General features: G+C 50.0%; 1 protein-coding gene and 1 long non-coding RNA gene across 4 annotated transcripts; one reads left to right on the top strand and one right to left on the bottom strand.

The window, feature by feature from the left end:
• Nucleotides 1-1,671: 1,671 nt before the first annotated feature.
• On the bottom strand, nucleotides 1,672-4,301 carry LOC125113356 (uncharacterized). Its single transcript, XR_007131423.1, has 3 exons — nucleotides 3,013-4,301; nucleotides 2,686-2,858; nucleotides 1,672-2,230 (listed from the first exon to the last, which is right to left on the bottom strand). It is a non-coding gene; the product is annotated as an uncharacterized LOC125113356 (long non-coding RNA).
• A 2,022-nt stretch (nucleotides 4,302-6,323) lies between these two features.
• METTL21C (methyltransferase 21C, AARS1 lysine) lies at nucleotides 6,324-15,138 on the top strand. Of its 3 annotated transcripts, none has more exons than XM_047756352.1 (5): nucleotides 6,324-6,369; nucleotides 8,314-8,523; nucleotides 11,705-11,856; nucleotides 12,833-12,950; nucleotides 14,016-15,138. In XM_047756352.1, exons 2-5 carry the CDS (start codon nucleotides 8,406-8,408, stop codon nucleotides 14,408-14,410), a joined length of 783 nt encoding a protein of 260 aa, XP_047612308.1. In that variant the 5' UTR covers nucleotides 6,324-6,369; nucleotides 8,314-8,405; the 3' UTR covers nucleotides 14,411-15,138. The 3 variants fall into 3 exon arrangements, with proteins under 3 accessions (XP_047612308.1, XP_047612309.1, XP_047612310.1); XM_047756353.1 differs by having other exon boundaries at nucleotides 6,332-6,369; nucleotides 8,311-8,523; XM_047756354.1 differs by lacking the exon at nucleotides 6,324-6,369 and adding an exon at nucleotides 8,079-8,182.

The following is a 15,138-nucleotide window of genomic DNA, read 5'->3' as shown; positions in this document are numbered from 1 at the left end:
AAAGATTCTTCTCAAATAGCAATGAAATTTTTTGAGGGGAATTCCATTTTAAGAACTGGCTGGAGAGAAAAATTAAAAATAGAAACAAACAACCAAGTACATCACTTCTCCCAAATGCACGTAAGCCCATCAAGGCTACTCATGGCTTCCTGTCAGAGCCACTTTACAAGGCAGATAATTTATGCGGAGCCAGGCTTTTCCATGTGGTTAAGTGTGGACTCAAATGCTTAGGACCAGGCATGTGCTATTTTTAAAATGAAAGGACGCTAACTTGCCTTGCTCTTTCCACACGTACTGGGTTATTTCACTTGTAGTTGTCCTTCCGTCCTCACCGCTAAAGTTTGTCCTTATAGAAAAGGCATTCAGGGAGTTCCCATGTGGCACAGTGGTTAACAAATCCGACTACGAACCATGGGGTTTCGGGTTCAATCCCTGGCCTTGCTCAGTGGGTTAAGGATCCGGCATTGCTGTGAGCTGTGGTGTAGGTCGCAGATGTGGCTTGGATCTGGCGTGGCTGTGGCTCTGGCGTAGGCCTGTGGCTACAGCCCCAATTTAACCCCTACCCTAGGAACCTCCATATGCCTCGGGGGCAGCCCTATAAAAGGCAAAACAACTACAACAACAACAAAAAAAAAAAAAAAGAAAGAAAGAAAGAAAAGAAATGAAAGAAAAGGCATTCAGAATGAAGCACCTGAGTTCTTCTATATCCACACGCTTGACCGCATTTAAGCATGGCCTGAATGTCTTCTGTGCCCTTACTTTAAAATTTATGATGGTGGACTCTTTGGAACATGACAAGGAGGCCACCACCCTCCTTTGAAACCAAGACAAGAAAAGTTCCATTTTTATTTTTTAGTATTATTATTTTGGCCGAGCCCACAGGTGTGGAAGTTCCTGGGTCAGGGATTGAACCCGAGCCACAGCAGTGACAAGGCTGACTCCTTAACCAGTAGGCCTCTGGGGAACTCCCAAGAAGAGTCCCATTTTTAGATCCTGCTGCTCAGCCTCCCGTGTCTGCTCCTCCCCAGGGCGAGGGGATCTAAATCTTCACGTCTCCACGGCAGCATCAGTGGACCCCTTTCCTTGGCACCCCCAGAAGCCTGGCCAATGAGAGGCACTGGCAGCAGCCCTCCGTCATTTGACAGAGCGGAGCATGCACTTTGAGCCACTGTGTTACCAGATAGTTGAGGGACCAGAAATTCCGGAATTGCATGTCACCATGGCCAAATTGTGACCAAATGTTCTGCAGAACACACGGCAAATCACACACTTTCTTCATACAGAACAAGGTCCTCCTGTATAGCACAGGGAACTACCCTCCATATCCTATAAAAGATCATAATGGAAAAGAATATTAAAAAAGAAACCCACACACTTTGTGAATGTTCGGGGTACCAGGACGAGAGAATGGCCAGCTCCCCACGGAGACCCCACCCCCTGGAAGTGAGCTCCCATCAGTCTCGTTTCTAAGGAAGGATGGTGGACATGCATTTGTCTGATCAGCAACCTTTCCTTTGTAGAAGTTTGGGGGAAGGTCATGTGAAAGGCAGTGATAGGCTCCTTCATAGGCGGGGACGAGACGAGTGGCCCGTGGCTGCCACGTCCAGCGCTGCAGGGCAGCGAGGCCTCCTGGAAGAGGGACGGCCTGGTGTAACAGAACACACAAGACTCTTACATCCCGAACGTGGGGGACCAGGAGGCCCTCTGCTCTGCAGAACAAAGGGCCTAGGCTTTAGCCCACATGATTTTTATTAAGGAAGGTGATGAGATTATTATTAATGGCCTTAATGAAGGTGACAAGATTCGCGGGCAGGGACTGGCATAGGCAATGATGAGATTATCTTCTCTAGGGATATCGACGACGGGGTGTCCTTAGGACACAGAGCTGCTGTTTACAGAAGAAGATGGTTAATGCACAAGTCCCTTATCTGGTCTTTGAAGGGGACGCTGTACTTTAGAATTCTGCCTCCACACGTATTTGCCCTCTGGGGAGTCGGCTCTTCCACGGGCTCCAACACGTGGTAGGAAGTGATGAAGCGGCTAATCGAGTCACCGTCGTGGTCTCCGGGGAACGCCTGCCCACTGAGGGGGAAGCCCTGGAACTAGTGAGGAAAGGCCATCAGGTTGGGGTCTCCACTTGGAGAAGGAAGCCTCTGTTCTCTCCAGAGGCCATGGCCGGTGAGGCCGAGGTCACCTTCCCTTGTGGAGCAGATGGGCTGCCATTTCGAAACTGTTGTTATGAAAATAAGAAGGTGTGTACGCCCCGCTGGGGCGGGGGGGACAGGAAGGGGAGGAGGGCCACCCCGCTCTTGCTTGTTAGGGGCCCAGCATCTCAGCTGGACCTGCCAGCCCTACTCCGCATGCTTTGGTCCCATGCTTCCCTCACACCCACCAGCCCTGTCTACGAGGCAGAGCTTGTGACCAAGTTAGACCAGTCAGAAACATGTCCCCCAGATCTTGAATCTGCAGTTACACGAGGCGAAGGCGACCGCAGCGGAGGCCTCCCACAGCACTGTTCAAAGACCAGGCCATGCTCTCCTGCTTGGAGGCCAGAGCCGCCTTGGGTCCTTTATTTCTCAAGCCCGGAAGCTCACCATTTCCATTTGATTCAGGGAAAGACCCAGAGCCCTTCCAAAGAACCAAGCCGCTACCTGAATGGCCTATGATTTGATACAGGGCACTTACTGATGGATGACCTTCTTGGCACCAGGCGCTCTGCCAGATGTCTCACTTCTCAGCCTTGTGTAAAGAAACGGTACCAGGTCGCTCACATCCCTCAGACACACCTGAGTGCTCCAGCGGCTTGGCTCTGCATCCGAGCTGAGGTGTTGGTGTAGACACCCGGAAGCCCCCTGAACCTGCAGGCAAAGAGTACAGAGGTGTGTGTCTCGCCTCATCCCTCAGCCTCCCCCAGGGGCTTCCGTCTGTATCGCCCCCTGCGGTAGATCCTGGCTTCCCAGAACACCCTTTGCTGGCGGCCGCCCTCTCCCTGGATCATTCTCCCTTTCCCACCTGCCGAAGTGAAATACGAGCTCCTTGTCTCTGGGGCGGCTCCTGGGAGAAGGCGGACAGAACGCGAGGATGTGGCTCAGAGTCTGGCGCGTATCTGATGCTCTGTAAATTCAAGTCCACCCATCTGAGGGGCGAGACCGTGGAGGCAGAGGAGGCGGGGATCACCCTGCTGGTAGATGGGAAGGGCAGGGTGGCAACTGGAATTTACCCTGCATGACAACCCCCGTGAGTCGCCTAGACGGGTTCTCAACCTGCCCTGCTACCACTTGGAGCTGGGTGGTTCTTTGCTGGGGGGTCGTCCCGGTGAACGTAGAATGATGGGCAGCACCTGCTTCTAGGCACTGGATGCAAATAGCACCCTCCCCAATCACGACAAGCAAACATGGCCAAACCCCCCTGGGAGGAGGGGAGGATCCCCCTTTGCTGAGGACCACTAGCCGAGGGCGCTAAGTCCAGCTGGGGGAAAGCGCAGGGGTATCTCAGAGTCCACGGATGGAGAAAGGCCGAGCCGAGGCACGTCCGTGGCCTTCTCCTTGACCCCGCAGAGGCCTCTGATCCAATCTTGCCATCTTCTGACTCCAAATCTGGCCCACGTTCCATCATCCCTGCGACCAACTGTTCCGCTGCTCTGCCTGTTACAAAGTTCTTTCCTATTGTGCCCAAATCCGCCTCCTGGGAGCTTACTCATCAGCCGGGCCCGCAGAGCCCGCCGAGCGCTAACCCCTCCCCGTGGGATGGCATTCCAACAATGTGACAGCCACTCCCGTGTCCCCCGCCCTCCAGATGGACACCCACTAACGCCACGCGCTGCAGACACACAGCTAACAGTTGTCAGTCGGGGGTGTTCTAACTTCTAGGCTCTTTCTTAGACCGTTGAACAAGAATTTTCAGGGGCCTGGAGTCTGCCTGCTTTAAAGTTTCTAAGGAATTCCGAGGTAGCCTGTCTCTAGTACGGTATTTAGGAACCTCGGATTCATTTACGCCAGGTCCAGGCAGTAGAGTTCTGATTTATTTCCTAAAGCAGCAACCGAAAGGATGGTTTTTGAAGAAAGTCTGAAAAAGAAACCCTTAAAACAATAGAACATTCCACAGTAGGTCAAAGAGATACACATTTCTATCCACTTTAATTTTCAGTCAAATAGCTTTTATAAGCTTTATCCAAAAAAAGCCTAGAAGTTGACACCCAGAAATGTTGGTCAGGCTTCCTTCCTCAGAGAGTGGATGCAAGGAGAATCGAGACATTTTTCTCCGGAGTTCCTGTTGTGGCGCAGTGGTTAACGAATCCAAATAGGAACCACAAAGTTGCGAGTTCGATCCCTGGCCTTGCTCGGTGGGTTAAGGATCTGGCGTTGCTGTGACCTGCAGCGTAGGTCGCAGACGCGGCTCGGATCCTGCGTTGCTGTGGCTGTGGTGTGGGCCGGCGGCTACAGCTCCGATTCGACCCCTAGCCTGGGAACCTCCATATGCTGCGGGAGCGGCCCTAGAAAAGGCAAAAAGACAAAACAAAACAACATTTTTCTTCTTTGTCCTTTTCTCCATTTTAAAGCATACAGAATGAATGTACGTGTGTGTAAACACACACACATGTATCCATATGAACTGCAATCTGTTGCTAGAGTTCTGGGTGAAAGTGTCCTGCCGACCATCTGTCCGCTGTTTCTCATGAGGATGACGACGTCCAGCAGAAAGGAGTCAGAAGTGCAGGCCACAGTCACAGGACTGGCCCGCTGGGGGAATAAGAAAGCATTCGAATGACAGATTTGGAAAAGACTCCCGGCCACCTCTCTTCGTTTCAAGGAGTGGGAAAGAAGATGGTCCCGGGGCCCCAGCAGGCCCAGGTGAAGATCTGGAGTTAAATACCAACTCTCCTCACAATAGCCAAGACACGGAAACAACCTAGGTGCCCATCCACAGATGACTGGACTAAGAAGTGTGGTACATTACAAGACGGAATACTACTGAGCCATAAAAAGGAACAAAACAATGCCATTTGCAGGCTTGGCTGCAACTAGAGTTTAAAAAACGAAAAGAAGTCAGTCAGAAAGAGAAAGACAGATACCTTATGATATCACTTACATGTGGAATCTAAAATATGGCACAAATGAACTTATCTACAAAACAGAAACAGACTCACAGACGTGGAGAACAGACTTGTGGTTGCCAAGGGGGAGGGAGAGGGATGGCCTGGAGTTTGGGGCGAGTAGATGCAAACTATTACCTTTAGAATGGATGAGCAATGAGGTCCTGCTGTCCAGCACAGGGAACTCTATCCAGTCTCTTGGATAGACCATGCTGGAAGATAGTGTAAGAAAGGAAATGTATGTATATGAATGACTGGGTCACTTTGCTGCACAGCAGAAATGGGCACAACATTGCAAATCAACTATACTCTAACTTAAAAAAAGATACAGAGTTAAAAGAAAGAACTAAAAAAAAAAAAAAAGACAGCAGAGAAGAGAGCCCCAAAGTTGGGTTTTTAAAAAAAGCCTCTTATATCTGCTCAGGCTAAATCACTCCCTCAGCTCACTGGGTAAGCATGGTCCCTCATCAGTGTAAAGGATTATTTAAATCTCGTTTGCCTAAGGCTTTAATTTACATGCCTATACTCTGTTTTATCGGTTTCAAGACTTCCCAAATGAGCATCCAATTTTCCTTCATTTTTAACTGCCCCTCATTTCAATTGAGTCCATTACGAAGGCTGGCTTTTTTTTCCTGGGTGGCATTTTCTGGTTTCCTGTTCACTGCTGCCCAACTAAAGACCCCATGTGTGACTTTAAGCCCTTGGCTCACATCGCCTCTGTGGATAGATAGCCCTTCTCTGGTCCTCTTCTCCGGAGAGTCTTACGTTATTTCTGGCTGCTAGAATCAGGGTCCAGGGCAGAGTCCACGGCTGGCATGCCCTTGCCTTCGGCCACAGGAGTTGCACTAATGAACACAGTGTGTCAGTCTGTACAAAACCCCAGGTGTCCACCCCCACTTCCCTTTAGAGTAGAAGAAGTTTACATTTCAACCACATCACAGCCACTGGCTGTCAAAGAGGACAACCTCTGTTCTGCTGGAGCGATCTTCTGGATCTACTGAGAGCGATTTCATTTCATGTCACAAGAATGGTGTGTGTGTGTGTGCGTGCGTGTGTGTAAGAGAGAAAATTGAGAATTGGGAAGGAGATAGAGAGAGAGGAACTTCTAGCAAAGTAGCGTGTGTCTGGCTCCTGGTGGGTAATGCTACTCTAAATAACTTGAACTTCCACTGGCTGGCCTTTGGTCATAAAATGCTAAGCCTTTCAGGTGCAGATCTATATAAAACACTGAGGGTTAAAGGGTGCACAGAGACCGCCAATCTCTTCTGCCGCCTAAGGTAAAGATAGGGTTTAAACTAACAATTTGGAATTACTTTGAGATTACTAAGAAGGCGTCACTCTCAGAACTCCCCAGTTCTTTGCCCAATACTAACCTCTGATACAGATCATGCGCTGCGCTGTGCTAACAGTCGACACTAGACAGGTGACTGTAGTTGCTGCCTAAGTAGCTCTGGGGGAAAAACGAGTTTCTCACGTCGGCTCTAACGAGGGGGGGAGGGAGCCATTTCATTTCACAAGGAAAAGTACTACGTGTCATTGAGCTGAAAACAGTTCTCCTTTCCTTGTGTGCAAAATGAAGAAATGTCTCACACGGAATTCAGAGTCCCAGGGTGTTGGGGGGGGTGTCCCGAGTGTTGTATTACCTGACGACTGACTGGCTTTGGAGACGAAAATAACAATTGCTACTGTATGGTGATTAATTTTGTATTGATACTGTGTTATGAGAGGCTCTGCATAGCTTAATTCTCTTAATTCCTACAATGGTGAGGGAGGAATCACCTTATCTATGTGTTCGACAAAGACTGCACATGGCAGAGCCAAGATTCAAACGGGGGGACCCCTCACCACCGGGCTGAGAGGTCTGCCCCGAAGATGCCCGAGGTGTGCTCACAACCCATCAGCTGTTGTTTAGGGAACAACGAACTTCCTGGAGTTGGGGCCAAGTTGAAAAGGAGCAACTAAGTATCTGCAGAAGAACAAACTTCTTGAGTTGGCGCATTGGGATAAATATTTGATTTTAGAGCCAGTGAAAATGCTACCTGACTTTCAGGGCAACCTCCTTTGTTCGAAATTCTGTTGTGTGTTCATGTGGGGGGCATGCAACCCTCCAGGCGTGGAGTCGTTAGTCCTGCTGTGGCTGGTGTGGCAGGTTGCTCTCCCCATGTGGCTGAAACAACATGAGACAACTCTGATGTGTAAAAACAAATAAGGAAAACTATTTGCATTTTGTTTAAACAACAACAACAAAAAAGACTAGAAAATGTCGTTGTGACAACTTAGCAGTCTTAGTAATTCTGGGGCAAACTCAGCCAGGAAACCCACAGCTGAAGCAGCAAACTCAAGCTGTGTCCTGCTTCATGGTCAAGAATGTCGATTCTGCAGCTGGACCTCCTGGATCTGACTCCTGGCTCTGCCAGTGGCCGGCTGCGTCTCCTGGGCTGCTTTTAAATCTCTCTGTGCCTGAATTTCTCTCATCTGAGAAGAGGCATAATAATAGCATCTACTTCACAGGGTTTGTTGTGAGGATTAGATGAATCAATACACGAAAAGCACGAGAACGGTGCTCGGCAACAACACGCTAAGTCCTGCAGCAATGCCACATGTTACTGCCTTGATGCTTGCTGATCAATGATCCCGATAGCTTGGTCCTTTTTTTTTCCCCCATCGGTAGACTTTTCCTGTGCTGGACGGATCACTAATTGTCTGTCTCTCGCCGCAGCCCTAGGAGGCAGGCGGGTATTATCCACTCCTTTTTGCTGACAAGGAAATGGCGTAGAGAGAACTGAGTTGCCAAGAGTCAGAGTGGGGAGACGACCAGCCTCCTGGCTCTCAGCCCCCAGCGCTTTCTACTATCTTGCACTAAAACCTTAGAGGAAAAGGGAGCAGCCCTGCATTTGGGCCAAATCCGTGATGTCATTAGCCCTCAGTCCACAAGGTACCCTCAAAGGTATGTGTAGCTGGATCCGACCGTCTTTCTCAAGATTGAGTTCCAAGAGCCCTTGGGAGCGGATTTCAGACCACAGCAAGGCAAGGCAGTGCCTGTCCTCGGCTTCAGAGGCTCCGCTTTTGCAGTTCTCCATGCAGACGGGGGTAATGTTTCATGGTCTCCCACTTGGCTGCAAGAAACCAGGATGGCAGCTCCGGGTTGCGGGGGGGAGGGGGGCTGCTTTCCTCGCCCAGGGAACTAAGCTGAAAAGCAGGTGTTCTTTCCGGCTCAGCAGATGCTAAGGCGATAAGCTGCACCTTGCAGAGGCTCTGGGATTCAGAACCGGCTGAGCGCCTGGCCAGCTCTCTCCTCCGTGGCGGCCCCGTTATGGACGCGTGTCTGCACCCCGGGCAGCAGCCCCAGCACCTGGAGGAGGGACCGAGCTTCCGGGACAGCAGGGCAGAGGGGGACAAGGAGGCTCTGCGCACAGACAGACCCCTGGAAGGTAACCTCCTTCCTCACCTCCGCACCGTCTTGCTTCTTTTCCTGATGCTGATGGCGTTTGCCAGGGAACCTCAGGGACAAGAATGGCCATTTCCTTTTACCTCTAGATTTTTTTTTCTCCTATCATGAAGCTTAGGAGAAAAATGCCTTTGTGCCAGCACTGAAGGTAATGCGTTTTCATTCTTGACCTATGGAAGACACGACTTTGTTTTATCCGGGGTCCAAATCTAAGGCAGTTAGGTTTTTATAACCAGAACGTTTAAAAAGAAATGAAATCTAGATTCCTTCCCGCTTTTTGCCAAAAGTATTCCTGGCAGCTGCGTCAGACACTGGGTCCTTGTAAAGTCAAGTGTATCTTCCCATTAGGACGCTGTAACCATTTAGGGTTGTATTTCTGGACAGGGAATCAGTAGTAAATAAATAACATAGCAAATGATGTCATAAGAGCCAAGATACAACAGTCAAAACATTTACGATCCCTGAATGTGGAAAGTCACGTTCCAGCTCTGCTAACCCAGAATGTTATTTATTTTTACTAAACTATTTACATAAAAATGGAACTCTGCCTATCTCGGAAATCTGAGCTCCCTAAAACCCTCAGGTTCCCTAAAACTAGCATAGAAACAGTAAATAAAAATCAAGTGCAGGGAGTTCCCGTCGTAGCACAGGGGAAATGAATCCAACTAGGATCCATGAGGACGCAGGTTTGATCCCTGGCCTTGCTCAGTGGCTTAAGGATCTGACATTGCTGTGAGCTGTGGTATAGATCGAAGATGCAGCTTGGATCCTGCATTGCTGTGGCTGTGGCATAGGCCAGCAGCCGTAGCTCTGATTGGACCCCTAGCCTGGGAACATCCATATGCTGTGGGTATGGCCCCAAAAAACAAAACAAAAAAAAATCAAGTGCAATGAACATAAATTCCTTTATCTTTATAGCATGGAAAAGGGTCTTACGGGAGAATATTTAAAAGTCCACGTTTCCTTCCAATGTTGATTCAGAAAGTATAACCATCAGCTTATTATTTGTCATCGTGTAAAAGGATGAGCCACTTAAAATCAGTGCATCAACTTTTCCTACCATCTGGATAGAAAAATTAGCCTCCAGCTAGTGATTTGTGCGAGGAAGGGGTGAAGGGACAGTCTGGGTGACATCGAGCAGATGGGAAGCGTGCAGGAGCTGACCTGGATCCCTGATGGGGCATGTGCTCCAGGAATGACAGGCTTAGAGGGAAGAAGGGTAGCCGCTCATACCTGATGTTTCTGAATTTCAGGAATTTTGCAAGCTCATTGTTAAACAGGCCATTGTTACAATTTAAGTTATAAGAACGTACAATGAGATGATTAAGCAAAAGGCAAAGGGATATGAAAAAACAGGTAGCAAATACTCACGTGTCGTCACTCACTTATTTTCCTACATTTTATGACGCCTGTGCTCTTGAGGCTTTGATGGGCGTCACATCGGTGGCAGAGACGCCCGTGATGCTGAGTGGCTGCCCTTCTTCCCTAAGGACAGCCTTGGGCCTTTGAAATCACCGTGGTGGAAGCGGCCACGCCAGCACAACCTGGTCTGTTCCTCTGCCTTCTTATTGTCTCTGAAGTCAGCCTCTGGGCCGATGGGAGAAGCCTCTCTGCTGGGCTCACGCTGTTAAATGTCCATAGCTTCCTTGAGAAGGTGGGTGGGGACCAGAGGTCTCCTTCCCTCCCCACAGCCTCTCCGGGGCACCCAATGGGAAGGGACATCCCAGGACAGACTTCCCAACAGTCACCAGCAGGTCCTCGCTAGCTTGGTGACATCCAGGTCCCGGGAAGCTCGCCTTTGCGGCCAGGTCAGAGAAGTCTCCTTCCAGGGCTGGAAAACGCTAGATCAGAACCCACAGCCTCCTGCTCATTTACAGACTAGTCAATTCTGGGTCAGAGACCCTTTTGACACTTTTGTAGGACACAACACGGGTGAATTTCTAGAAGAACACAATGAAAGTACGTACACAGATCTACGAAATATAAGCTTTGGTTTCTCGCAATCCAATTCAACACACACGGTCAAGCTGTTGGAAACCTTCTAAGAGCTTCCTTCACGTTTCCGTCCTCCCCTTAACACGAACAAAGCGTTTGCAGAGGCTTGGCCCAGACCTGTCCGGGGTGCGTGGAAGTGAGTGATGCCTGAACTCCGATGGGTAGACCCTGATGAGGCTTCGTCAAAGGCCTTGCACGCACCCTTCGCCTCCACCTTGAGCGTGCATTTCTGACTCGAGCCCTTCTGCTGGCCCCTGACGGCACTTTCCCGCCCTTTCCCGAAGCCCGTGTTCCATCCTTGGTTATGCATGTCCCGGGCGCAGCTCGGGCAGCCAAGGCAGGTCTCAGGCAGGTTCCCCCACAGACCCCTCGCTGCCAATGGCTTCTCGCTGTGGGTGCCAGCCTCCCCCCACCCCAGCTTCTGCGCCTGGCCCGTCCCTGCTCCGTGCACTTAGCATCCTCCTCTGGCCTTTTACTCACTCGTCTTGTCACGCAGAAAGCCCCTGCAAAACCTGTGTCATTCTGGGCTCCGGTGACATCAGCCGCAATCAGGTGCCCTTTTCCTCTCATTTTATATGATAGCTGAGAGCTGCTCGAGTGGGTCATGCGTGCAAAGGAGTATTTAAAGGAAGAGTAATTTAATAGCTGGAGCTCATCTGACAACCTCCCCCAGGACTGTGGCTCTGGCTCATCTTTGGGTGACCTGCACCTTTTGAGGGCCAGTTGTAGGAAGGATTTAAGGAGCTCGTCCCAGCCAACATGTGGGAATGTTACTTCAAGACCTAAAAATAGTCGGGTCCATGGCCGCAGAGGTCTTCCTGAGGCAGACGGCTCGCCCCTGCCGTCCTGCCGCTGGCCTAGCTGCCTCCTCCCCTCAAGACACGGGGGTGGGGTGGGGAAAGGGTCCACACGGCTCTGTCTTCTCCTGAACAGAGGGCAGGGCCCAGGGCATCCTTGAGCGCTGCGCCCCCTGATCAGAACGTCCAATTGGGATTTACATCCCTGGCACCCCGCATCATTCCATGCGTGCTCGTCTGCCACTGTCACTCATGCCATCACCCTTGCTGGGGGCAGACTCCTCAACCTCTTCCCGTGTAACTCACCATCCCAAGGGTGTGTCCGCACTGGAGCCACGCGTCAGGAAACCTATTTTATTTTCTGTCCCACAGATTCTCACGAGATACGGCAAGCACTTCAGAGCCTCCAGAAATTTGTTCCGGCGAATTACGCCAGCTACACCCAGGAGTACTATCGGTTCGCAGGCAAGAAGATTGTCATTCGAGAATCCATAGAGAGTTATGGAGCGGTGGTGTGGCCAGCGGTGAGGGAGCCCTTTCATGATGGTGCCGGGGTCCCTGGACAATCTCGGGTATCCGCGTGGTCCAGGGCTGTGACGTCCTGTGCTTTGCAGGCGGACGGTCCGTTTCTGCGCCCCAGACGTGTCGCTGGTGAACTTAGATTCTGCAAGTGCCACCTCTCTCCGAGAAGCAATGGTCTCCATGGTGTTTCTCGAAGCATTTTTATAGTAAACTTGAGTATACTGGGAAGTAGGATGAAAAATTCATTATTACTAAGAAATAATAAATCTTGTGAGTTTAGCTTTGGCAGCTGCGCCTTTGGGCCAGTCCCTCCAGCCCTTGGAGAGTCTTTTCCCTTTTCCGGTGTGGACAGCCCTGCGGGAATGTTCAGGAAGCAGGGCCTCATCTCATGCTCAGTCCTGAGCAGATGGCACTGGCGTGGGGCCAACACTGAATTTACAGCCAGAGCGCCGCCCTGCTGTGGCCGTGGGCACCGTTTCTGCCAGGTGGGGCCAGTGAACCTCGGGGGGAGCCCAGCACCGTCGTGCTTTCCACACAGAGGTTCTCAGCCTGTGCTTGGATGGGACTCCCTCTGGGATCTTGCTAAAGGCAGATTCTGATTCAGGAGGTCAGGGTGAGAGGGTGGGGGTACTGCGCCTGCGTTTCTGACACACTCCCAGGCCACCCAGACCTTCAGGTCCAGGGAGTAGCCGTGATCAGAGGCTCTGTAAGAGCCCAGCTGATCTTCCTGTTCCTGGACCCGATCGAGTCTCCTGATTTTACAGGGGCTTTAACAAGCCCGTCTCTAGCTCCGTTGATGCAATGCTCACATTCCCCAGGTCTAACTGTGGCACTGCACGTGTATCTTGATTCTAACAACCCTCTCAACAAACAGAAACTGTGACTGTGTCTTTCGGGATTTAACTTGTGGTGGGGAACCGGGTCACTGGTTTTTAATGTTTCAACAGCATCCGGGTGACGACTGTGAATGTTTTTCAGGCTATGGCTTTGTGCCAGTATTTGGAGGAACATGCCGAGGAACTGAATTTCCAAGATGCCAAGATACTTGAAATTGGTGCGGGACCAGGCCTGGTTTCCATCGTGGCCAGTATTCTAGGTTTGTCTGTTTATTCCCAGCTTCGTTTCAAAAGAGGCTTCCTGTGCTGACAATGATGCCTACTGACCATATAACAGGGTGGTGGGTTAGGAGCCTGGCTGTGATCCCACTCTAGAATCCCCCTCCCCGTGTCCAGAGCTAGAATGGCTACTGTTATCCCAGACATAAGATGACCGTGCCTTAGAGAGGTTAACTGGCTTGTCCAAATTCTAACGGTGTGGTTCTAGAAACTCATTGTGAACAACTATGCTATATGCTGTCTCTTGCTTTTCGTTACACATATTAAAACAAACATTTTGAAGGAAAATGAGTTAATCCAAGATGAAGACAGATTTAGACCTCGAATGCCAGTCGTGAGCCCTGGGCACTGGGCAAGAGTGGGCTACTTCTGCCAAAACTAGTCCAGATCGTTTTCCGTCGAAACCAGTCTGGAAAGATGGTGATCTGCCTCGTCAACCCTTATCACGAGCTTTAAAATGCCTGCAGATTAGTTTAATGCACGCAGTTGGGGGGAGAGTCATACGAAAAAGATCATCCCTCGTGGAAAGAAAACTGGGTGCTGACGCCTCATGTGAGAGAAACCCAAAATCTTCAGAAGGAGAACCGTTATGAATTAGGACAGTAAGCAAATGCTAAGAGCTTGGGATGCTGAATTACTCCAGAAGCTCCCCAAACTGCTGTTTACCTAAAAGAACCTTATTTTATTTCAGGGCTCCCCAACCAAAGGTTTTTTGTTTTTGTCCCAAATGAAGGGCATTTGGAAATGTCTGGGAGAATAACATTTTTTAAAAAAATTACAGTTCATTTACAATGTACTGGGGCATTTTTGGTTGCCGACCTGGGGGTTGGGGGGGGGGTGCCACCTGCATGCGGCGGGTGGAAACCAAGGATGCTACTGAACATCTTTCAGGGCACAGGGCAGGGTCCACCGCCCGCCAGGGTGGTACCAGCCCCTGTGTCCACAGGGGCAAGGTGGGAAGCCCAGGTCCACGCCATGCCGAGCGCGCAGGTGCCCTGTGGCTGCCCAGATGCTTCCGGGTCATGAGCACACCTTCTCTTTCTTAGGAGCTCAAGTCACAGCAACAGACTTGCCCGACGTCCTAGGGAACCTTCAATTCAATCTTTTAAAGAACACACTACACCGTGCAGCCCATCTGCCTGAGGTCAAAGAGCTGGTGTGGGGAGAGGGCCTGGAAGACAACTTCCCCAAGGCCTCGCTTTCTTACGACTACGTGCTGGCTTCCGACGTGGTCTACCACCACTACTTCCTGGACAAGCTGCTCACCACCATGGCCTACCTCTGTCAGCCGGGCACCGTGCTGCTCTGGGCAAACAAGTTCAGATTCAGCACCGATTATGAATTTTTGGAAAAATTCAAGGAAGTTTTTGATACAACGCTCTTGGCGGAATTTCCAGAGTCATCTGTCAAGGTTTTCAAAGGAGTGCTGAAATGGGGCTAAGTTAAACCAAATGCCTTTCAGAACAGGAGTGTGTCTTTTGAGCAGCGTTAGAAATGGCAGTTCAAAGACTTCTAATACAAGACTGCAAAGGTAGGGCATAAAAACAACATGTATACCTAACAGACATGCTATTACAGCAAATCTCTAACCTGCTTAGGATTACCTGCTTAATCGAAACACACACAAAAGAAAAATATGAAAACATAGAAGTAGCTTTGTTGGCTTCCCAGAGTCTCAATGAAGTGCTTGACAAATTTTACAAGACTAAAGTAACCAACAAGTGGATTCCCCCTTGTTATTCCCGCTGGAGAGCATGGTTTTAAACTTGTCAATATACTTTTTGTCTCATGCATTTTGAAACTGAGCTCAACAGGGTCTGTGGATCTTAACTGGAAGAATCTACTTAGGATAGGTTTTATTTGCAGCAAAGGGAGAGGGTAGTGAATAATAGGGCACGGTGACAGGTTTAATAGTGATTAAAACGGAAAAATACGGCAACAGTGCTGGAATGAGAAAACGGACGATGCCTTGGGGGCCTGGAACCAGTGCTGAGTGCACACTCCGCACCATTGCCAACGCTTCTTTCAGATGCTCTTTGTTTCTACTTGGTTCTTCTAGTCATTTTCAGTGGCTGGTGCAGCCATGGGCCACCATATCCAGAAAGAGGATATGTCCCCGCTTTTAAAAGTTCCATTTTAATCACACAGAAATATAAGTTTTGCTGAGAA

The sequence above is a fragment of the Phacochoerus africanus genome, chromosome 13 (assembly GCF_016906955.1).
Source record: "Phacochoerus africanus isolate WHEZ1 chromosome 13, ROS_Pafr_v1, whole genome shotgun sequence".
Lineage (NCBI taxonomy): Eukaryota > Metazoa > Chordata > Mammalia > Artiodactyla > Suidae > Phacochoerus > Phacochoerus africanus.
Note: the sequence above shows the minus strand (reverse complement) of the source record. Positions and strands in the feature narration are given on the sequence as shown.

Coding starts and splice junctions, on each gene's coding strand:
- METTL21C (XM_047756352.1), top strand. CDS start 8,406: ATGGACGCGTGTCTGCACCCCGGGCAGCAGCCCCAGCACCTGGAGGAG. Junction 11,857..12,832: donor GAGCGGTGGTGTGGCCAGCG/GTGAGGGAGCCC, acceptor AATGTTTTTCAG/GCTATGGCTTTGTGCCAGTA. Junction 12,951..14,015: donor CATCGTGGCCAGTATTCTAG/GTTTGTCTGTTT, acceptor TCTCTTTCTTAG/GAGCTCAAGTCACAGCAACA.